Below are 22,513 nucleotides of genomic sequence, written 5' to 3'. Positions count from 1 at the left end.
ATTATGTCCATAACTGTCACTGCCCTGCATGGTAATGAGACAAGCAGCTCATGAAACGGTGGTGACTGCAGAGCCCAAGACAGTCACTGGGGCTGGGGGGCTGGCCCTGCTGGTTGTGGACTACTCACAGGGAGGTGGGTGGCTTCAAGCTGTCCTGTCCATGCCCCCACACCCCCCAGGGCTAGGGAACTGACGGTCTTTGCCCCTCCCAGGTTGTCTATTTTCTAGTATGGGCAAAGAAGTCTAGGTGACAGCCTCCACAGTATAAGCCCAGTTTTTTCTCTAAGTCACTGTTGAGATGATCTGGGAAATGGGTTTTGATTTTAGGGGAGAGCATGGGGTGAGAGGCAGGGCTTTAGAGAGAGCAAGAGGGGGTCAATGCCTGCGATGGACTCACTGCGCCCATGGGGGTTGTGGAGTGGACATGAACATCTCCGCCCTTGTTCCTTCTTGGCAGCCCATGGCTGTCCCTTCACTGCTATCCAGGGTCTCTGGATCCAGATGGCCATGACCAATTTGGCCTCTTCCCTGCCTTGAGGTTCTGAGAGACATAAAGGATTACAGATTGTCAGATTAACCTGGTAAGACCAAAGGAGCAGCCGCAGTCAATGGAGCCCTTGCCCCAGACTGCATACTAGAGGCCCCTGGGTGTGCAGAGCGCACTACGTCAGCGCTGCAGGCTCCAGGTGGCCCCGAGGGGGAGGCAGTGGCCAGGCCCCCTCTGTACCCAATCAGGACTTTCTGTGTGTGTGAGCCGGAGAGCCCACCTCCTGACGTCTGGTCTGCAAGATCAGTAATTATTAGTCTGCTGTGGGAAAAGGAGAGAAGGAGGTCTTTGGAGCTTTGTTTTTATTTGTGCTATGGCAATGAAGGAAGCTCAGAAGATTTCCTAGGTTGTTTATTTTCCCCTCCTCCCTGTGGTGGAATTGTGCCCATTTACAGAGACAGAAGCCCAGTCGCTGGTATACACACCCCTCGGAAAGACAGTGCAAGTTCATGAGGAGGGAAGCGGCTTAGTGCCAGATGGCCGCAGTTCTGACTTTGGTGGCTTCCAATTCTCAGGCGACTGTTGGAAATGTAGGGGGTCAAAACTCCCTCACCTCCATAGTTTGTTGATTCGAAAACAAGCATCTCGAAAGAATTTCAGAGGGCCAGCCTGTGGTTCAAGTGGTCAGGCCTGCAGCTGTGAGAATATCTCAGGCTTTTAAAGATTAATATATCAACTAGTTTTTCTTTTTTTTTTTGAAACTGTCTGGGATAGGAAAAAAACCAAAGTGCTTTTTCTACCCTTATACATGGCATATAGCACAAAACGCCTCACCTCTGGCCGCCAAAATGTGTGGAGATTTCCGCCACCCGACCAAGCAATTCTCCAGCTCCAGCAATTCCGACCCTATCCACCTGGAGATCGCACCAGATGCCGCAGGTTAAGGGCTCAGTCCCACAGGACGGCTCCCACTCCATTTCAAACTCTACTTCCAACCCACCAGCTGTAAGTCAGGATTCCCACTATTCCCTTCTTGGGTTGGATTTATTTTCCAGAAGAGCTCACAGAACTCAGGAAACACATGTTGCTTACAGTTTACCCATTTATTATAAAGAATGCTACAGAGAATCCAGGGGAACAGCCAATGGACCAGATGCATAGGGCCTGCCGGGGGAAGGGGCGCGGGGCTTCCAGGATTCTCTAGGAGCACCACTCTCCAGGAAGCCCCAGAAGCTTTCTGGCCCCATCTTTTGGGTGTTATGGAGGCTTCATTATGTGGGCATGACTGATTACATCCTTGGCCATGGGTGATCACCTCAACGATCAGCCCCCCTCCCCTTCCCAGAGGGCTGACTATTCCAGCCCTCTAATCCTGCCATGGTCATTCAGGCAACCGGCCCCCAAGCTGAAGCTACCTAGGAGACCCCAGCTGCCAGTTGTCTTAGTAATGCACAAAGCCACCCTTATCACTCCTGCGATTCCAAGGGTTTTAAGAGCTGTGTGCCAGGCACCAGGAGTGGAGACCAAATATGTATCTATTATATCACAGTGTCACAGAGGCTCTCCCGTGGACCGAGCACTGTGTGGGTACCAGTGCCATTTCAGATGGAATTGTCTGTTTTTACTCTCACTGCTCTCTGCCCATACTGCCTGCTGCCATGGCTGTGACTGGTGGGTCTTCTGAGCTTCTCTGAGGTGAGAACTCTTACCTCCAGGCCCCAGCACCTGTCAACTATGTGCACAGAGCAGGCCCCTGGAAAAGGTCCTTCAGAGGCAGGCAGGAGACTGTGTGGGCCCAGCAAAGTGTCCTGAGGCACTGCCCAGGACTCCCTGGTTTGGGGAGGTGCTCGAGGACCCCCGAGGGCAGGGCTGTAAGTGGGAGTGGCTGAGTCCCTGCCTGTCCCGTCACTCTGCCTCCCTCATTGCCCATCCTGCCCACTGACTCAGAGACTCAGGGACAAAGGTAGACCCCATCACCACTGCCAACCCCGCCAAAACTTTAAAACAAAAGAGAAAATAGAATTAAATTGAACCACTCAACAGTGTTTTCAAATACTTAACGCTGGGTGGAGAAGACATGAACCCTGAAGCCCTACCACAAAGCGAGTGCTGCCTGGGACTTTCAGATACATTGTCCTGTAGGCGGCATTGCCACAAAAATCTCACCACACATGAAAATCTCATCGTGGGCCAATCTTTACCAGTCAGAGAGCTAAGAAAGTTAATGGGGAGCTGGGCTAAAATTCAAGAAAAGAAAGTGCTCCTCTTTGCCCTCCAGAGTTCAGCAGGCCTCTGGCCCCCCGTCTTGGTGTGTCTCAGACATCTGCTTTCTCAGGGCCACCTAGGCCCTCCATACTGAGGCCAGGCCACAGCCTCTTTGTGGGGCTTAGCAGGGAATCTGCAACAAGGCGGGGATAGAGCCGCTCTCCTCTCCCCAGAAGAAGCCAGCTGCTGAGGGAAGTGCTGCAGGCCTCCATCCAGGTCCTTACGAAGGTGTTAAATGGCATGGATGCTACCAGCAGCCGTTCTTTAGGCCTCTTGCTTCTCGATGGAGAGAAGGGCCTGTTTATTGTCTGGGACTCAGCTTCTCTCTGCTACCAAGCAGCCCTTTCAAAAGCTTTTGAAAGTCTAGGTAGAACCACCTCCTCTTTAGCTATAGAGTGGTTTGTTACTTCCAAACATGCCTTCTCCAGGCACACAAGGCGATGTCTTTGGCAGGTGATTTTAGAACATGTTCAGGTCTTCCATTTGTTGGCTTAGTAAGGAGGTAAACGTAATTAAACAAACAATGGTGCTAATAATAAAAGTAATGATAATAGCAAATGCTGACATTTATGGAATCTTATCAAATGCCCAGCTCTGTGCTAAGCTCTTTTGAGGGAATCGATCTCACTTACCTTTTTTTAAAAAATTTCAGATCAATAGGGGGGTACAGCTGATTAGGTTACATTGTTTGCATTTGTTAGGTAGATTTCCAAAGTTATAGTTGTGCCCCTCCCGCAGGCGATGTGCCACACACCCGCACGTTATACCAGTTAAGTGACAGCACATCAGTCCTCCTCCCTCATCCCTCTTTCTCCTCTCCATTCCCTCCCACTTGAGTTTACTTGTATCTCACTTATCTGAACAACTAAGCTTTTATTTAGCACATAAAGAAACTGAGGCTGAACCCCTAATTAACCTGCCAGGGTAACAGTCAGGAAGTGGCTGTCCAAGGATTAGAAACCCTGAACCAAACTCTTAACCACCACTCTAAGCTTCATCCTATCAGTGTCCTGCAGACCTTGGAAGAAGGGCCTGTGCAACCAAGAATGACAGAGAGTCTAAGACAGTCCAGTTCAAGTCCTCATGGCACGCAGTCCAGAATCCATTCCAGGCATAACTTTCCCTCTTCCCCTGGCTCAGGAATCAATACATACTACAGCAGTGAGAGGGCTCGTCCTTGGTCATTAGAAAGCTTTGCAATAAGGCTGGGCATGATGGCTCCCACCTGTAATCCCAGCACTCTGGGCGGCCAAGGTGGATGGATTGCTTGAGCTCAGGAGTTTGAGGTCAGCCCAAGAGGGAGACCCCGTGTCTACTAAAAAGAGAAAAACTAGCCAGGTGTTGTGGTTGGTGCCTGTAGTCCTGACTACTTGAGAGGCTGAGACAAGGGGATTGCTTGAGCTCATGAGTTTGAGGTTGCTGTGAGCTATAACACCACAGCACTCTACCCAGGATGACAGAGTGAGATTCTGTCTCCAAAAAAAAAAAAAAAGAAAGCTTTGAAATATATAAAAGCGGCAAATGCCAAGCAAAAATCTCCATGTATGATCTGTACACTATATGTTTTCTCTCTACTGACTGCACCCTGGAATCTGGGAAATGTCAAATCTCTTTACATGCTCAGGTATTTCCCTGATTCATGTACTTGAGATGAAAGGGTTAAAAGCAGACTTGCTGGGGCTTATTATTTTAATCTAGGATTATGATGGCTAGAGAAAAAGGCTACTCTGTCCTCTTGACCTCCCGAGCTAGGAGAGAAATGGTGGTTCTCCTGACCTGCCTGGCTGTGGGGGAGGTGAAGTCATAGCTAAGCCTCCCCCTCCACCAGGAACCTGGGACCATCCTCTGCCCTGTATCCTCATGAAGCAGTTTAAGATGCTGGTGGTTGGAGGGGTGGGGAGGGCAGCAAGCTCTAGCAGAGCTCTGGTTTTCCCCACAATTAGCCCTGTTCCTCCTTGAGGGCCAACATCTGTGATGTGAACTCCCTCAAGGGAGGACTTCAAAATCATGAACCCCAGCTTGTGCTGTATCAGACCACATGGGCGAGGATCCAGGCTCCCACAGTAGCAGTGTGAGTCCTCTCCCCTCGCCAACTCCCACTGTTTGCAGCTGGTGAAACTGAGGCCCAAGGAGGAAAAACACTCGGCCACCTTATTCTTATGCCCTACCCACTGAGCTACTGAGCCTCTGGAGTGCAGAGGCTTCTGCTTTCAAGAGAGAAGCAGAAAAAGCTGTCTGTTCTTGAATAGCAGTTGCCTTTGCCTGCCCCAACCCTTCCAGGAAATTTCCAGAGTGACTGTAGGAGGTGGGAGTGGGGCTTCTAGTCCCTAATGGGAAGGGGTTGGTTCCAGGGCTATGTGCACTTGGCAGAGGCTGGGGTTAGATTAGACTGGGAAGTATCCCTCGGATGGGGGAGTCTCCACCTGTCAGCAGGGAGGGGGTGGGTGCCCGTTGGGTGGCCCCGGGCGATGTGGGTGGTGGGAGGTGGGCAGTTAGACTGGTCCGGGCTCAGCACCCGTGACACAGCACCTGCTTGTCCCCTCACCTCCACAGGGCTGGTCAGGGCCTCCCTTCTCCAGGGTGCACCGTGAGGAGGAGTCGTCTGCTTAGCTGACCTTGTCTGCAGTCTGTGAAGGTGACTGCCACTCCTCCCAGCTCAGCGTGTTAGTGCATGGATGCCTCCAGGCTCCTAAAAAGCCCTGCTTTTCTAATCAGGGGGAGAAACCAGCTTTGTCTGCCAGGAATTGAAGCAAGGCAGCTGATGGGGAAAAAAATAGTAACGGCTCCAAGTGGAGGGAGCAGAAAGGAAACAGCAAAGCTGGAAAATGGCTTAAAAACCTGGGGGGCCAGGCTGATCCTGGCAGCATCTGGCCAGCTGCCTGGGGGCCCTCCTGCCTGCCCACCAGGTCTTGTGACAAATGCCCTCCGACAGCCATGGAACCACAGCTGTCACCGGAAGGCTCGGGGCTTTGGGCTGGCAGCCAGAGGCCCACGGCTGCAGGGGAGCCTCTCCGGGCTGGTAACCTCATTATCTCTGCTGTTGGAGCGGCAGCCCCAGGGAGCACAGCTGCTCTCAGTCGCCTCCGAGGGGCTGCTTGCTTGGGAAGCTGTGCAGAGTGAGGCCTTTCCTGCCAGCGGAGGCTTCCTGGGGCAGTGGGCCTGGAGATTCACTTTCACATCGCTCCAGGAAAGCCCTCCTTGTTCCAGAGCTGTGCCTGAGCCCTGCCGGGGTTCACAGGCACAGATGGTGCCTTTCTTCTTGCAGTCTCCCTGCCCCCCAACCCCCGGTCCCAAAGTGGCCCCAAAGCAGGGTGAGATGCAAATAATGAGAAGAAAAAGAGAAAAAAAAAAAAAAAAAGAAAGAAAAGAAAAAACCACAGCCTGCCTGGAGCTTATCCAAGGATGCCCCGAGTTCCTGGAGGACTCAGAGTTGTGCCGTTGTCCGCTCATATCCCTGTCATCCAGGAATCCTCCTGGCCTTGTCAGGACAAGCCCTTTTTTCCCACATGGCATAGCGGGTAGGCTGGGTGGGCTACAGGCCTGGCTGAGCATCTGCCTGCCTGAGTTCTATGGACCCTCACTATAGGGAACAGCCCAGAATGTGTGACAGGGAGGACAGGAGTAGCTACTGGGGATGCTGAAGTTACCTCTGAGAATGTGTCTTCCCCAGCCACAAACATCCTCGGCCGGCCCTGGGTCCCAAGAAGGGGAGAGGACAGAGGGGACAAGAATGATGCCCAAGGCAATGGGGCTGGCGGTCGCCTGCTCTGCTCCCAGGGATGTTCGACCTTGAGCAGCCTGCCAGCGTTCCTCTCTGCTCTGGACACACTCATCTGTCAAACGGTGGGAACACCTGCCCTTGGCCAGCCTGGCTAGGAAAAGCAGGCTCTGTGGAGAACAACAGCTCGCCCGTGGGAGGTTGTGGGCTGCTATTCGTGCTGAGACCCCGTGTGGGCTGTATGTCACCGTCTGGGAGACAGTTTTGAAAAAGGGCTGCTGTCATTTTCTGCAGCTCTGGACTGGCCAGGAAGGCAGCACGTCTGGAAGGTGGTGAGGGCTGGTAGAGGACCTTTGTTATTATGAAAATCAAGCCATTTGCTAACTTGGCCTGAGTCCAGCTTAATTTCTCCCGGCTCTGAGCCTGTGAGTCCTGAGCTGATGCCTGGCAGGTTTGGATTAGGATGAAGGCAAGAACACACCAGGATTTATAAAAGTGCCATTTCCCTAAAAGGCCAGATCTGCGGTGGACAGAGGCCTGATTCCTTGTAAGTGCGGTGGGAGCTCAGGATGGCGCTGTGTGTGGGTGCAGAGAGACAGAAGGAGGGAGGTGATGCGTGTAGAGACCATCTGTCTGGGCACAGGCCCAGCCCCACAACCCCAGGCCCTTTTCTCCCTCCTCCTCCCAGATAACTCCCGCTGTCTGCCCAGGGAAGGAACAATTGAATAATCTGGAGACTCTCCTACCCTTTTCTAGACCCTCGTGGGGTCTCTGCTTCTGGTCCCTGAGCATATGTCCGAGGCAGGCCAGCCCCCCGGCCCCTGTCCAGAGCCTCTCAGGGCCATTTCCCAGACCCCAGGCCCTAGGTTGGGAGCCTTCTGTGTGGGAGCTGGAGGACGGAGGCTGCCATGCAGGGCTTTTCCTGGAAGAGCCGGTGCTTGACACTGTTAAAGCCCTCCTAATCCATGTTATTTTCTTCTAATCCCGCCCCTGCCTGCCCTGCCTGTGTGCCACCCTGCAGGACCTTCGGTCCAAAGCCGGAGCCCGTGCTGAGCCCCAGGCATGAAGAAGCCAAGCACCTGCTGCAGCGTGCCCGCATGAAGGCCAGGACCCGGCCCCTCCGTGCCAGCCATGACATCGTGCCCACCACTGCCCTGGGCAGCCGGTGAGTGGGGCCCGGGAGGGCCATGGCAGGGAAGGGCAGACAACAGGAAGAGGTGGGATCTAGCTAGGTGCGGCTGCTCGCTCCTCCCTGCTGTGTGTGGGTGGGCGTCTTCCATGTCAGGCACTTGCTTCAACCACTCAGTCAACATACCTTCACTGAGGACCTAGTGAGTACCACCATTGAGATACAAAGATGAATGAAACACGATCAGAACTCCTTCGGGGGACTGGATGGGATGGAGGTCACAGTCTCCAGGGATGAAGGTGAACAAATATTCAGTTACGGTGTAGAAGGGAAAAACAGCTTCCTGCCAGGCTAGAAACCAGTAACTCTACCTGGAAAGGACAGGTGAGGCTCTCAGCGGAGGCGGCTTCTAAGTTGAGGCTGGAAGGAGATGTGGATATTTACTGGGCGATGAGAGAAGCAGGGAGAAGCGTCCTGGGGGCAGCATGCTCAGGAGTTCAGCCAGGCTCGAGTGTAAAGACATGCGGGTGTCTGCATGCAGTTCAGGAGCTCAGTAGAGGCCAGCCATGCAGGCCCCTGAGCTGCTGAACAATTTGGATGTCTCCTGTAACTGCTAGGCACCTCTGGAGGATTTAGGCAGGTGGGCGGCAGGATCACATTTGCATTTCAGTAGTGCTAACGCCATTCCATTCTGCTGTGGAGCCGTGTTGTGGTCCTGGTGAGAGGTACAGAGGGAAGAGTGAGGAGATTTCATGGAGATCCCCCCAAACCAGAAGCAAGCAGGCTTGAGGCAGCAGAGAAGTCATAACACTGAGAACCCCGCCAGGGTTTGGATTCTGGCTCAGCCACTTAGCTGTGTGCCTCTGGGGAAGTCTGTGTCTGTTTCCTCATCTGCGGAATGGGGATTATAATCGTGCCCATCTTACAGACTTGCTGTGGGGCTTATATAAGATAATAGATGTAAAGTTTAGGACAGCACCTGGCATGTAGTGAGTGCTGGAGGACTGTCTCTGTTAATCACGCGATTGCGTGGATGTGGGAGGGAAGAGGAGGCACGTAGAACAGAGCCCAGGGTTCTGAATTGGTGTTTGGATGTTTTGGTGAGGGAGGGACCTTAGCCAAGAGGTGAAGCCCAGGTGTGAGGGCAGGCTTTGGAAGGTGAGGTGTCCTTAGAACATCCGCAGGAGATGCCCATCAGGCAATTGGACACAGGGTCTGCAGAGGAGGGGAGATCAGAGCCAAAGATGGGGCACCATCCCTGATTTCATGGTGCTGGAGCCACAGCGGGGTGAGCTCATTAGGGATGAAGAGATGGGGGAGAAACAAGTTCCAGGACATGCAGATGAGCACATCACCGCTTCCTGAGGAGCACTCCCCTTCCCCATCAATGTGCCTGTTCCACCCACAAAGCTCCTTAGAGAACCACTTGCACTGGGAGTGCTCTACCAGGCAAAGCCAGTTCCTGGTGGTGCACCTGGGCCTGAGATGCAAACCCCAGCAGGCCCGAGCAGGACCATCTCTGCAGCTGACAAGGCCTGTGGCTTCACTGGCACTCTGGGCATGCTGGATCTACCAGTTTCATCACCACGTGGTACCAAAGGGAGAGAGGATTGTTACTGGAAGAGGTACTTGTGCTCTTTGATGGGGGATGCTGAGCTGCTCACTAAAAGCTAAGGACGCTCATGAAACCATCAAGATGGCTTGAGCAGAGGCCTCTGTGTTCAGTGTCCTTGTGACCCTTATAGGAGGGGGCTCAGAAGACTCCAAACCCAAATCCTGGCAAGGGTGCCAAACAGGCTACCCTTTCATTTCCACGCGTTGTGCCTGTCCCTTCCTCCAGCTGGATGGCACGAGTTAGGAATGGGCTTCTTTGAGGCCTCTTAGTCTTTTCTTCGTATATGTGGGGAGAAGCCATAGACTTCCAAGGAACTCACCCGTTCCACTTTCTGTAGGTATTTAGGCTGGGTAGCCTCAAAATAGTCAAGACTATCTGCAAAACAGGCTTCATTATGTAAGTGTCCTCTTGGACACTTCCTCTTCCTCCAATCACTCCAGCAGCTCACAAAACTCTCAATCGCCAACTTCAAAGTAGGTTCCCTTTTGCCACACTGTCCCTAGGCCATAAAAATGCTATAGAAATGCAAGGTGACCCACTTTCGCAGCTGCTCTGTCCAGAAAAGAATTACTATGACTTGGCAGCGCTGGTGAATCCTCAGAGGGTATAGCTGAAAAATCAACGCCAGATGGCTTGCTGCAGATGCTTCTAAAGGTTACGCTCCGTCAGATCACCCTGGAGGCCATGCTGAGTTAACATGGCAATGCCACATGGGCCCCAGGCGTCTGTTAGATGTAGGAAGCCCCTATCCACTGCCCAGATGCATCACTCCTTCCGAAGAGCAGCTTGGTGAGAGATGATGGAAGAGTCGGGCAGGCAGAGCAGGCTGCAGAAGGCCTTCTTTGTCCTCCATCTGGCAGGAGGTGTCTGGGGCAAGCCTGAACAGACAGGGCTTTTCCAGGGGGCGAAAAGGTAGCTGTAGCTGTATTTTCTGGAAGCAAATCAACGTAGAAATGGGGCAGCTTCTCCTGGAAGCACAAGCTCTTGCCATTTTGCGGGTAAGCAGACCCAGGTTGGTGTTCCTAATCACAGGACGGCTGGACATGTCAGCATGATGCAGGGCTGGAGAGGGTGACATTGGAGAGGGTGGTTTTGCCCTGTGACAGATAGCAGCTGTGTTAAGACTCTGCAAGGCTTGCCTCCACACCTCGATTGTGTGGTTAGGACAGCATTGTTGTAGAGCTCACCAGGAGCTCTTCACAAAGCTGTACAACTCCAGGACTACAGAGAGACTCTGGGCTCAGGCCAGTTTTCCCGGGGCTGACTCTGAGGCACGTCTTGAGGAGCTCAGCAGCCGTGAGATTTCCTTCACACTGTGCCTGAGGGCCGGCCTGCGCCGCCCAGAACCGTTCACATCCGCTCCCGCCAGGCCATTTTAGAAGAGCTTTTTCTTGGGTGCCCACTGTCCCCGGCACGGACACTGGAATGCATATACTACTTTATGTGCTATGTTTTTTATTCTTGGATACATTTGATTTTTTCATGTAAGTCCACATATATTTCTGTAAGAGCGTGATTTGTAATAAAGGATTAATGAAGTGTGTGTCTCAGACTTGAGTCCTCCAGACAACTCTAAAAAAAAAAAAGCACTGGTACTAACACTGCTGTTGGGGGCTTCTGAGTTTGAACAATTGGGTTAAAGACACCTTACATGATTAATCTCTCCTTAATTTCTCTTTTTAGAACAAAAGTGTTATTTCTACCCTTGTAGTGAATTCCAGGATGGCTCAATTCACCATCCTGTATGTAAAAGTTGAGGCCACAGATGTGGCGCATGGGAAACATGCTGTTTTTAAAGTGGGGCCTTTTTTTTTTCCTTCCTAGAAATGACAGCCCACATCCTGTCAGCAGAGCAGGGCATTGGCCTGTGGGGCCTGTGTCGGGGTTGTTGTGTCTAAGCCATGTGCAGAGTCTCCCAGTGGGCCTTGGCTGTGTTGGCTTGGCCTGGCTGGCAAGGGTGTCCTGCCTGTGGGGTGAGGGCAGAGGGCTCAGCGGGGCGCTTCTTGTTTTCTGGGGGGTGAGATGATGCTGTTTCTCGGATCGAGCCTTTCTTCCTGGTCTATTGGAAGGACAGGATGCCTCTGGGGAGCTGACCATGAACTCCACATAGCCAGCAACCCCCCAACAACTGAGATACAAGTATCAGGGACACTTAGAATCCTCACGTGTACTTTTGGGCTTTGAGCTCCAGTGCTCCACAGTCACCAACAGAAAAGCCACAGTTACCTGAGGGACCTCCCCACCACCACGCTGAGCTGAGTACTGAGACTCTGCTCTGTCCCCACCAGTGGGTGGACCTGCTCAGCAACTTCCTTTCCTCAGCTACCAAGGCAGGGCTGCATGGCGACTGTGGGGCCCTGGGTGCTCTTGCCTTCATGGGCCCCCTCCTCCATAAAAACATTAAAATTATATGACCATGCTGACTGAAAGATGAGTATATTATCATATATTAAAATGTTTTCATTAACCTAGAAGTTTATGTTCTGTTTTTTTATTTCCTTAGAGATAGAGTCTTACTCTGTCGCCCTGGGTAGAGTGCTGTGGTGTCATAACTCACAGCAACCTCAAATTCTTGGGTTCAAGAGGTCCCCTTACCTCACACTCCCGAGTATCTGGGACTACAGATGTTCACCACAATGTCCAGCTAATTTTTCTGTTTTTAGTAGAGACAGGGTCTCAGACTGGTTCCAAACTCCTGAGCTCAAGCAATCCGCCCTTCTCAGCCTCCCAAAGTGGTAGGATTATAGGTGTGAGCCACCACCCCTAGCTTATGTTCTGATTTTAAAAGAAATTAAAATATTTTCATGGGCCCCTCCTCCCTGAGCACTGTGCCCAATGAATAAGTCACCCCTGTCTGAATGTGAGTTCCAGAGAAAAAGGATTATTGATGCCTTTTCAATAGTCTTCAAAGCAACCCTTTTAAGCAGCAGATCTGCTCAGATCTCAGAGTGGGAAAATCGCTTGCTTAGCAATAGTTCTTTTTTCAAAAAATTTCCCCCAGAACACTGTTTTGGGGGAGATGGCTAGAGCCAGGAGAAGGAACAGGTGTGGAGGCGCCTGCCTCCTGGCCCGCTGCACGCCAGGGCAGTGCAGATGCTGGTGGATGCCGAGCGTCAGGCTCCAGGAGAGGCCCTGGTGCTTGCACTTCCAAGCTGCATGATGTAGGAAGCCCTCGCCCCTCCTCAGTGGGACTCAAGAGCTAGGATTTGATGCAGTAGGACAGGGCCTTGGCTCCAGCTCACATCCAAAGATGGGTGAGCACCAGCCCCTCGCTTCTTCTAGACTGGAGGCCAGGGGCCAAGGTTCGAGGTTGTAGTCTATCTGACACAGCACAGGTGAGGGGCATGTCCTGTGCTCTCAGCCACAGCTGCTTCCTGTGGAGTTTTGCAGGGAGTCAGTCTTGGACAATTTGACTCTTATCTCTCAAGTCTACCACCTGATCCAAGAGGTCACCTCTTTCCATCATACTCTGCCTCATCAGCAACTCAAGTCCAACCTACTGGAGCTATGAGGCTGGTTGATGGCTTCACTGTTGGGGCGTGGGAATAGGGCAGGGACATGGTTAGGAATGGTCAGTGCCACCACCAGGACATGGGTCATTTCACCTGAGTCATGAGAGGCAAGACCATTTATCTACATAGGGCACACTGTCCAATCCAGTAAATCCATGGATAATTCTAGAAGTCACCGGTGAAAGGCTGTTTTCCCCACTGGCTGGCGTGTTTTAACAGTCATTGTTAAAAGATGATTTCTTCCTGCTGTTACGCAAACCCTTTTCCTTTTAATCGCAACCATATTTTTCTTTCTCTTTCTCTGTTAGGCAGACTTTGAGAGCATTCACATCCTACTTCCAGAATCCTGAGGCATTCTTTTAGAGGAAGGATTAGCAAACCCACAAATTGCTCACATACATTTCTTTATATGTTGCTGGAGTATCTGGGCAAGGTTGAGCAAACTGTGATATGTTCAATGTGCTATTAGAGGAGAATTCAATTCTCTGGTTGAGGAGGTGAAGGTGGCAGATGAGGAGGGTACACTAAACCTATAAAGGATGCCAGCAAAGGTGACTGTCAGATCTGAATACTTTGAGTGATTGAAAGGAAGGACAGTGTCTCCAAAACTCAGGCCCCTGTCTCCAGATTTTGACCATCCGCCATGGTCAGTGTCTGGTTCTATTTTTAGTGCTTTGAAGGGTGGACTGGGTGCTAACATTGGTACATAGCTTCCCAGAGTGACCATAGTGGTATTTAGCAATGAGGTCTGTAGCCTTTTTCTAGGATGAGTTTGAGAACTTAATTGTCCAACCTCATATATAGAGAGAGGTTTATTTTAAGGAATTGGCTCATATAACTGTGCAGGCTTGGTTAATTACAAACCAGCAGAGTAGGCTAGCAGGCTGGAGGTCCAGGGTAGAGTTGCAGTTTGAGTCCAAAGGCAGTCTGATGGCACAATTCTTCTGTCTTTGTTCTCTTAAGGCCTTCAATGGATGGATGAGGCCTGCCCACATTGTAGAGAGTAATTTGCTTTTTTTCCAGATCTACCAATTTAAATGTTAATCTTGTCCAAGAAACATCAGAAACATCCAGAATAATGTTTTAATATCTGGGCATGATGGCCTAGCCAAGTTGATATGTAAAAGTCACCATCACATATGGTATCTATACAACAGGTAAGATTTAATAAATAGGAGTCAAATGCAGGCAGGCTAAGAAGAAAGGTTCCAGGAGTGAGGCAGGAGGGCTAAAGGGAGCCTGAAGGCTCTGACAGGGGTGAGGGCTGGGGAGCTGGAGAGGAAGGTGGGAAGGAATTCAGGGAATGCCTGTATTTTCATGACAGAGACTATGAACTTGATCCTGTGCACTCTTGGGGGTAGTGTCATGAAACCTGGGCTCTAGAAGGACCCACAGACAGGATGTCCGTGGTGAGGCCGGGTAAGAAGCCAGTGCAGGCATCTTGTGTGAGTGATACGAAGCTGTAAGTGAGAGAAACAAGACATGATGTGAATCCTACACCGTTAGCAGTGGATTGGTAGGGAGGCCCCTACAGGGAAAATGGAGGCAGGAGTATGGTCCTTACTTGTGGCCTCTGATAGGCCTGGCCCATTTGCATAGAGGCCTGAAACTCAGACCACCGGCTCCAGGGAGCCCTGGTGTGAGACTAGTGTGGATGTCTTCTGGAGCAGAGCAAGTCTTGACCACCAAGCATAGTGTCTCCCAGAGCCACAGGTGATGACAGATGTGAAGGTGGTCCCCAGCACAGGAGTGCCATTGCCACTGAAAGCAGGGTGAAGTATGTGAGTATGTTGAAGGCTAGAGAGGGGCGGCTGTGAGGAGAGGGTGTCATGATTGTCAAGACCAGGGTCGTGGCTTAGCACCTGTACTTCAGTGGTTAGGGCACCAGCCACATACACCAGGGCTGGCAAATTTAAACGCAGCCCAGGCCTGCTGAACAACAATGATAACTGCAACAAAAAAATAGCTGGGTGTTGTAGCTAGCACGTGTAGTCCCAGTACTTGGGAGGCTGAGGCAAGAGAATCACTTAAGCCCAAAAGTTTGGGGTTGCTGTGAGCTGTGACGCCATGGCACTCTACTGAGGGTGACATAGTGAGACTCTGTCTCCAAAAATAAATAAATAAATAAATAAATAAGACCAGCGTTGAGGAGAAACATTAGCATTGCCTTGTCTAAATTTTGTCTAAGCAAGATAATTAAGAACCAGCCCCTCCCCCCGAGTAGAAACTTTGGGAGCAAGAATGCTTAGAAATCTTGGCCAGATGGGGTGGCTCACACCTGTAATCCTAGCACTCGGGGACGCTGAGGTGGGTTTATTGCCTGAGCTCAGGAGTTTGAGACCAGCCTGAAGAAGAGAAAGACTCTTTCTCTAAAAATAGCCAGGCATTGTGGGGGGTACTGTAGTCCCAGCTACTTGGGAGGCTGAGGCAAGAGGATCACTTTAGCCCAGTAGTTTGAGGTTACTGTGGGCTATGACGCCACGGCATTCTACCCAGGTTGACAGAGTGACACTAGGTCCCCCCCCCAAAAAAAAAGAAGATAAAGATAAAAAAAGAATTCTTAGAAATCCTGACTTTAGGTCTCTCACATATTGTGTGAAGACTTAAAATACCCCTTTCCCGTAAGAGCTTTATAGCAAATAAGTATTTCTACAATTCATCACTACCAGGCATGTGTGATAGTCAAGCTCACTTCCTCTCCTTAAACATCACACACACACAAGCATACACATACACACATCACACACACATGCACACCCACACCCACACACATGCACACCCATGCATACCCATACCCATGCACACACCCACACACCCATGCACACCCCCACACACACCCACACATGCACACCCCCACACACATGCACACCCATGCACACCCACACCCATGTACACACCCACACCCATGTACACACCCACACACATGCACACCCACACACATGCCCTCAGGCATACACGAGGACTTGGGTATCTTCCTTCTGGACAATCCCTAGTTGTTGTTTTTTTTTTCATCTTTTAATAGTTAATTTTCAGTTTCTTATCTTTTTTCTTTTCTTTTTTTTATTGTTAAATCATAGCTGTGTACATTAGTGCAATCGCCTGTACCCATTCTAAGATGCACCATAGATGTGGCCCCACTCATTACCCTCCCTCTACCAAAACCTCCCCCCTCCCTTCCCCTTCCTTGGCCCTTTCCCCATAGTCTTGTGCTATAGTTGGGTTATAGTCTTCATGTGAAAGCTATAATTTAGCTTCATAGTTTGATAACGTTGCGTCCTGTCCCAGGCTAGGCCAGGCAGCGGAGGGAAAGCCAAGCCCTAACAAGGTTGTGCTGATTTCGTTTAGCGTCAATCTCGGATCAGGATAGGCTTGTAAATTACTCTGGTTTGCAGCCTGACTCCCAGGAACTTGATCTGGGGTAACCTTAGGAGTTGCAGTTACCACAGAGCAGCTTGGGAGCCTGAGCCCCAGGGTGGAGGGGTCGGCACCTTCCTCCCGTCTTTCTGCCTGTGACCCCTGTCCTCCTGTCTCTTTATCAGAGATGGCCAGAGGAGCCCAGCCCCGGCCCCCAGGGTGCCCGCCGCCTGCAGAGACAGCCTCCAGAACGGGAACGTGAGCGACTCCTCCAGCGGCGAGTCCAGCGGTGGGCAGCGGCCGCGGAGGGGCCCGTCGCCCTCGCACGTCCGCTTTGAGGACGAGTCCGCCCGCGAAGCCGAGTTCCGATACCTGGAACGGCTGCAGCAGCGCCAGCGCCACGTGCTGGGGACGGTGCTGCAGGCAGCGGACCAGGGGCCCCTGCGCTCCAAACCGGACCTCGCAGACTATATCAACGGGGGCCTGCGGCTCTGGGACCCAGCGGAGGAGGCCTTGCACAGGCTTGAGCGCAGCCTGGACACGGGGGGCAGTGACAGGAAGTGCTGCACCTGCGGCGACTGTATGGAGGACCGCCACCCCGCCCAGGGGAAGGCAGCCCCCGACCCGAGGGTCCTCCAGGAGCTGGAGGGGGTGCTGGTGGAGCCCCTGGGCTCCTGCGGTCTGTGCTCCCCGCTGCGGCTCCTCCCTGCCGAGCCAGGGCTCCCCTCACAGTGGATCCGCGAAACCCACATTGGCAATACTGCGGTCCCAGAGGAGACGAACCCTGCGCTGGACTACACGGACACGGCAAACAGCTGCAGGGCCAACAGTGAAGAGGCCAGGACCTCTCAGGCCAGCAGGCCATGTGGGCAAACACAGGGCAGCAGCCCTGGACTGCCGGGCTCCAGGCCGCGGGCAGGCCACAGGTGGTCCAGGACGCCTGAAATGGAGCTACCCTGGGGCCCTCAGGCCCAGTGTCACCTGTCTGGGGTTGATGGTGTGGAGGTGGGAGATGAGGTGAAAAAAAGCAGAGGACACGCCCCCAGAGGAACTCTGTTTCTAAGAGAAGATGCCCTCCGTAAACCTCCTGCCCTGGCATCTAAGCCCACATTACTGGGGTCCCAGTGGCAGCCAGGTGCAGGGCTGGGAGATCACTGGGCTCCCCCCGCAGAGTCCAGGGCTCCAAGCAGGACAGCCCATGCCATGACCTCTTCCATGAAGCTTGGGCCCTCAGGGCCAGGCAGTCAAGCCCGGGTTATGGAAGGTCACAAGTCTGTTGAAATTGCCTCTACTTCCTCCCTGCAACACAGCAATGCAGAACCCTGTGCTCCCAACACCCAGCAGCCAGCAGCTTCCCTCTTCTCTCAAGGCTGGGTGCCAACTCCTCCCCCTTCAAGGAAAACCACCTCCCCTCTGTCTCACAGGAAGGTAGCCCTGGCTGGATCCCGCAGGCTGGGGGACCAGGGAGAGCCTGTGAATCCTTCAAGAAGTGGGGTTCTCAGGACTTGTGGGCAAACCCCAGCACAAGCTCAGTCCTGCAGCCCCGGAGTCAGGCACCCACTTCAGGGCCTGTCCACCAACAACTGCAACAACAGCGTGCCTTGGGGGCCACAGGAGCCCAGTGATGGAGCTGTCCATGAGGACAGGGTGGAGCATGCTCTCTACAGCCAGGAGCTGGGGCTGCCCCAGGAGAACAGCAGAGATGGTGAGAGACTGCGGTTGGGTCATGCTCAGCATAGGCCTAGGGCTGAGGCCCAGGCAGGGTCTGTGACACACCAGCACAGCCACACATGATTCATGGCAGCACCATAGAGCCCCTCCAAGTAATGACAAGTGTAGGGGAGCTGGTAGAGTCTGTGGGCTGGGTTCAGGATTCAAGGTCAGCCTGGCAGCAAATTAACCACTTCCCGCTGGTGAAGGCAGAATGGTGGGGAGGGGAGTGGTGACACCTTACGGCTGGGAACCCTGAGGTGTGTACAGAAGCCCAGGCTCCGTGGCCACTGGAGGCCTGTGCTTTCAGGGAATTTACTCCCTGCAGAGCAGGAAGAGGAAGAAGCTCCAGGCTGTGCTATTTTTAGAGCAATAAATGCTCAGTAATCACATGGGGGAGGCCCTTCACCTTCCAGTCTTCACTGGTTCATTTGATGTGAACTGGGCACCTGTTCTGTGCTGGGCACTGCTCTAGGCCCTGTGGGGGCCATCACACCAGCAGGAGGCTTTCCCTGGCCAGGCATGCTGTCTGGCAGATTCTGTGACCAGGGGACAGAGAGCCTGCACAGTGTGCCAGGATTATTCTCTGGTACCTGACCCTTCCTTACCTCCAGCCCTGCTGAGCAGGCCAGTAGGTTTCAACAGGCAGCTGCTGGGGATGTGGGCCTCTTTGCCCTGGGAAGGGGTCCTCAAAGTGTGGGCAAATCCTGGTGTCGCCAGGTTCAGACTCTGATGCCCAGTGTTCTGATCCCAGGTGACCAACTCTGCCACTACTTTGTGCACAGATGATAGGCCCACTCCACACATTCTTGCTTTCCTGAGCTCATAGTACTGACATTCTTAGGGTGGGGATGGCCCGAGAGTGACCCTGGGCTCGGAAGCAGAGTGGAGGAAGAGAAGGCAGAGAGATGACAGATCACAGTGATGTTATTAAGGATGAGGATGCCATGTTCTCCCACCCCTGGGTGTGCCTGCCACCCCCTCCTCCATGCATGGAGATAGACATGTCCTCCCACCCCTGCTCACACCTTGAGGAAACAGGCCTCACCCTGGGGTTCCTTCCACCCATGCTGAGCTGTGGTTTTCTTGTCTCCGGGGCTCTAGGCCAGCTGCCAGCCTATACCCAACCACCTCCTGCAGGGCTTCTGCTTTGAGAGCTGTCACCTCCCAGGGCAGCCCCAGCCTTCACGTCCTGGAGGCCTGGAGAGAGTGAGGGGGCTCCTCCTCTCGCTAGCTGTGAGCACTGGGTGAGTCACTTGGTACCTCTGTGCTCCTGTCTCCTCTGTAAAGTGAGGACAGTAATGAGGCCTATCTCACAGGACCCCATGAAATCATCACTGTGGAGGGTTTCACTCAGTGCCTAGCATAGAATAGGTGCTCAAAAAATAAGGGCCATTGTTAAAGCTGTTAGAAATCACAACTGGCAAGATTCTGTTTTTTTCCTGGCTCCCAGCTATGTCCCTTGATATGGAAAGGACATAACTTATCACAACTTCTGTGTTGATTATAACAAATGCTCATTAATCACCTATAGGTACTGGGTGCTGTGTTGGGTCATGGGGTTATGGTAGTCTACAAGACCCAGTTCCTGTCCTCAAACAGTTTCCAGTCCTAGGACACTTCCAGAGGCACCTTCAGCCCTGATTATCTGGGAGACCACCCCTGCCTGCACCCCCTGCTTCCCAGGCTCTCTCCATGGCCTCTCTCCAGCTTCAGCTTGTTCTCCTGCCTCTGTCAGTGGGAACGTCACTTTCCCCCACTGTGACTGTGGGATGGGCCGGTCTGACCCAGGGGATGCTGTGGCTGTTGCAGGAGGACCCCAGGGCTTTCCTGGCTCCGCAGACGTTGCCACCATCAATTCCACAAGCATCACCCTCTCCCTGTTCTCAGAGGAGCCGGAGTCCAGCCAGGAAGCAGATGGAGCCCTGCTGAGCACAGAGTCAGGATCTAGAGAGTGTGTGCCACCCAGGTGAGTGTCAGGAGCTGAGCCCTGACATGGGAAGGGGTGGGAATGGGTGTGCTTGGTGGGGAAGGAAACCCCTGGGCGGAGTAGCAGGCTGACCTCACTGCTCCCAAATCCTCGGAAGGTTTCTAGGCCATGAGCAAGCCTTGCACCCCTGACATTTCAGCTGTGAGGGTCCAACTCCTTGCCCTGGGGACCTCCTTAGCCTGCCCTCAAAGTCTTGGGGACCTCCTGAGCCTGCCCTCAAAGCCTTGGTAAGCCCACGACTCCATCAGGGCCTTCTCTTCCACATAACATACCATGCTGGTGAGCACATGTGCCACCCAGAGCCATCTCCTGCCCTACCTGCTCTCAGGAACTCCAGATCTGCTCCAATATCTTCTCCTGGACCCCTCACAGGCCCCTCAGACAAAACACGCAACTGCTTCTCCCACATCCCAGCCGGCACACACACTATCCTCCACACAGGGCTCAACTGGCCCAGGCCCAGGTCCGGGCATTGTCATAGCTGTTCCCTCTGCTGTCTCCCACTCTCCCCCACTGACAAGTGCTCTCTAGTTCTGGGGTCCCTGTTTATCACTGCTTCTGCACTCTGCCGCTTTGCTATGCAAGTCTAGAGCCCTTCCCTGCTCTCTGCCCTCACTCCTCCTCCTCCAATTCCTTCTCCACACTGTAGTACAGGGGTCCTTTTTTTTTTTTTTTTGAGACAGGGTCCCACCCTAGCCCCTGAGCAGAGTGCAGTGGGCATGGTAGCTCACCGCAACCTCAGACTCGGGCTGCGGGCACCCCGCTGCCTCAGCCTCCGGAAGCCGCTGCCAAGGCGCCTGGCTGGGTTTTTCCATTTTTTTCATGATTCGGGGTCTCACTGTAGCTCAGGCAAGTCTCGAACTCCTGAACTCAAGCGATTCTCCCTCCTCAGCCTCCCACAGTGCTAGGATTACAGGCGTGAGGCACCGCGCCCGGCCAGGGTGTCCTTTTAAAACCTTAATTAAATGGTGTCATTCTCCTGCTCAAACCCTGCCATGGTTTTTCCTATCACTTGGAGTAGAATTCAAACCCCTCACTGGGGCTGACCTCACTCAGTGTAACCCCGCCTCGGCCTGCCTGTGTGCCCCCATCTGGACTTCTTCCCCCTTCTCTTCAGCATGGCCTGCTGCCTCTATGTTCTTTGAAGGCCTCCTGCCTCTTCCTGCCCTGGGGCTATGGCACCAGCTGTTTCTGCACCTGGGCTCCTCTGGCAGCCCTGCCTCCTTCATGCCAGTCAGCTCTCAATTTAAAGCTCATCTTCCCAGAGAGACCTTCCCTGGACACTGTTTTTGTTGTTGTTGTTTTGAAATAGAGTCTTGCTCTGCCACCCTGGGTAGAGTACAGTGGCATCATCATAGCTCACAGTAACCTCAAACTCCTAGGTTCAAGTCATCTCTTGTCTTGACCTCCCGAGTAGTTGGGTGCCCACCATGACGCCCAGCAAATCTTTATTTTTAGAAGAGACGAGGTCTCACTCTTACTCAGGTTGTTCTTGAACTCCTGAGCTCAAGAGTACCAGCCTCAGCCTCCCAGAGTGCTAGGATTATAGGCGGAGCCAGGCCTCTGGCCACTCTATTGAAAACGGACACCTGGTCTTTCTCTGCTTCACCCTGCGCATCCGCTAATGGTGGGTTTTCTCCATTGTTTACTGGTGTGTTGTTCATAACCTCCTGAGAGTAAGGACCTCGTTTCTCTCCCATACCACGGACCCCAGGGCCTAGAAGAGGCTGGTACACAGTGAGCCCTTAAGAATACCGGGTGAATGGGTGGAGGAGTGAGTGAACCCATAGCCAAATGCTAGGGCGGGGCTTGGAGGAGACATTCTCCCTAAAAGCTACCCAAGCAGAGCATCCGGAAGAAGCTCATCAGCCTTCTTTGTCAATTCCTGGCCCCCAGTGGCCAACAACATTGGTAGCCCATCTGGGATCCCTGGGACCCGAGGGTGCAGTCTCCCAGTCCTGTCCAACACACCCATGCCCACACTTGTATTTCAGAGCACTGCCAGGGGCCAGCACGGGATCCGGCTCACCCTTAGCTGTCCCTTCTGACAAGAACAAGAAAAGGAGCAACAGCATCGTCTCCACCCTGGGGCTGAAAAAGTTCTTCTCAACTCTGGGCCAGAGTCCCCGGCCCAAGCTGGGCAAGGCCCGCAGCTACAGCGTGGAGCAGCTGCATCCGACTGCACCTGGCCCGGCGTCACACGCCAGAGCCCCGTCGCTACAGTCCCTGCACCTGGTGAGTCCTAAGGGTCCCTGCCAAGAGGCTATGAGGTCATGGTGGTCAGAATAGAGAAGCTGTGCTGAGGATGACTCTCACGGAGCCTGAGGCAGAGGGAGGGAAGCCACTAGCACCTCCACAGTGGGCGCATGAAACCTGGGTTCCCCAGACACTGGGTGGGTGGGCAGCATCCCCATTCCTGCTCTGCCCCCAGCTGCCCAAGCCAGGGCCCATCCTAGACGCCTCTCTCTCCCTCTCCCTCAACTTGGCCACCTCTGCAAAGTGCTGGAGAGTTGATGGCCTGGTATTCCAGAACCTTCTCCATGGCCACAGTGACAAATTTCTTCACACCTGGCTCACCTCAACGGCCTCTTGCCCCACCTCCCTGCTGGGGTCCCTTCTCCATGTGGCTTCCAGAGTGGTCTTTCTGATATGCAGGTCGGGTCATGCCACCTCCTTGCCGAACATCTGTCACTGGGTCCTTATCGCCTTTGAGGTAAAGTTCAGACGACTTGG

The 22,513-nt window shown here is 53.1% G+C and overlaps 1 protein-coding gene across 2 annotated transcripts in view; it reads left to right on the top strand.

Moving 5' to 3' along the window:
* Positions 1–22,513, top strand: part of KIAA1614 (KIAA1614 ortholog) — a 40,160-nt gene that overhangs the window by 6,714 nt on the left and 10,933 nt on the right. For both annotated transcript variants that reach the window (XM_053605328.1, XM_053605327.1), the window contains exons 4-7: positions 7,492–7,635; positions 16,266–17,785; positions 19,603–19,759; positions 21,775–22,015. In XM_053605328.1, the coding sequence (XP_053461303.1) occupies positions 7,492–7,635; positions 16,266–17,785; positions 19,603–19,759; positions 21,775–22,015 (2,062 nt within the window). The remainder of the gene's footprint in view (positions 1–7,491; positions 7,636–16,265; positions 17,786–19,602; positions 19,760–21,774; positions 22,016–22,513) is intronic.

Source organism: Nycticebus coucang, chromosome 10, assembly GCF_027406575.1.
Source record: "Nycticebus coucang isolate mNycCou1 chromosome 10, mNycCou1.pri, whole genome shotgun sequence".
Taxonomy (NCBI): Eukaryota; Metazoa; Chordata; class Mammalia; order Primates; family Lorisidae; genus Nycticebus; species Nycticebus coucang.
The sequence above is the reverse complement of the archived record's forward strand: the minus strand, read 5'-3'. Positions and strand labels throughout refer to the sequence as shown.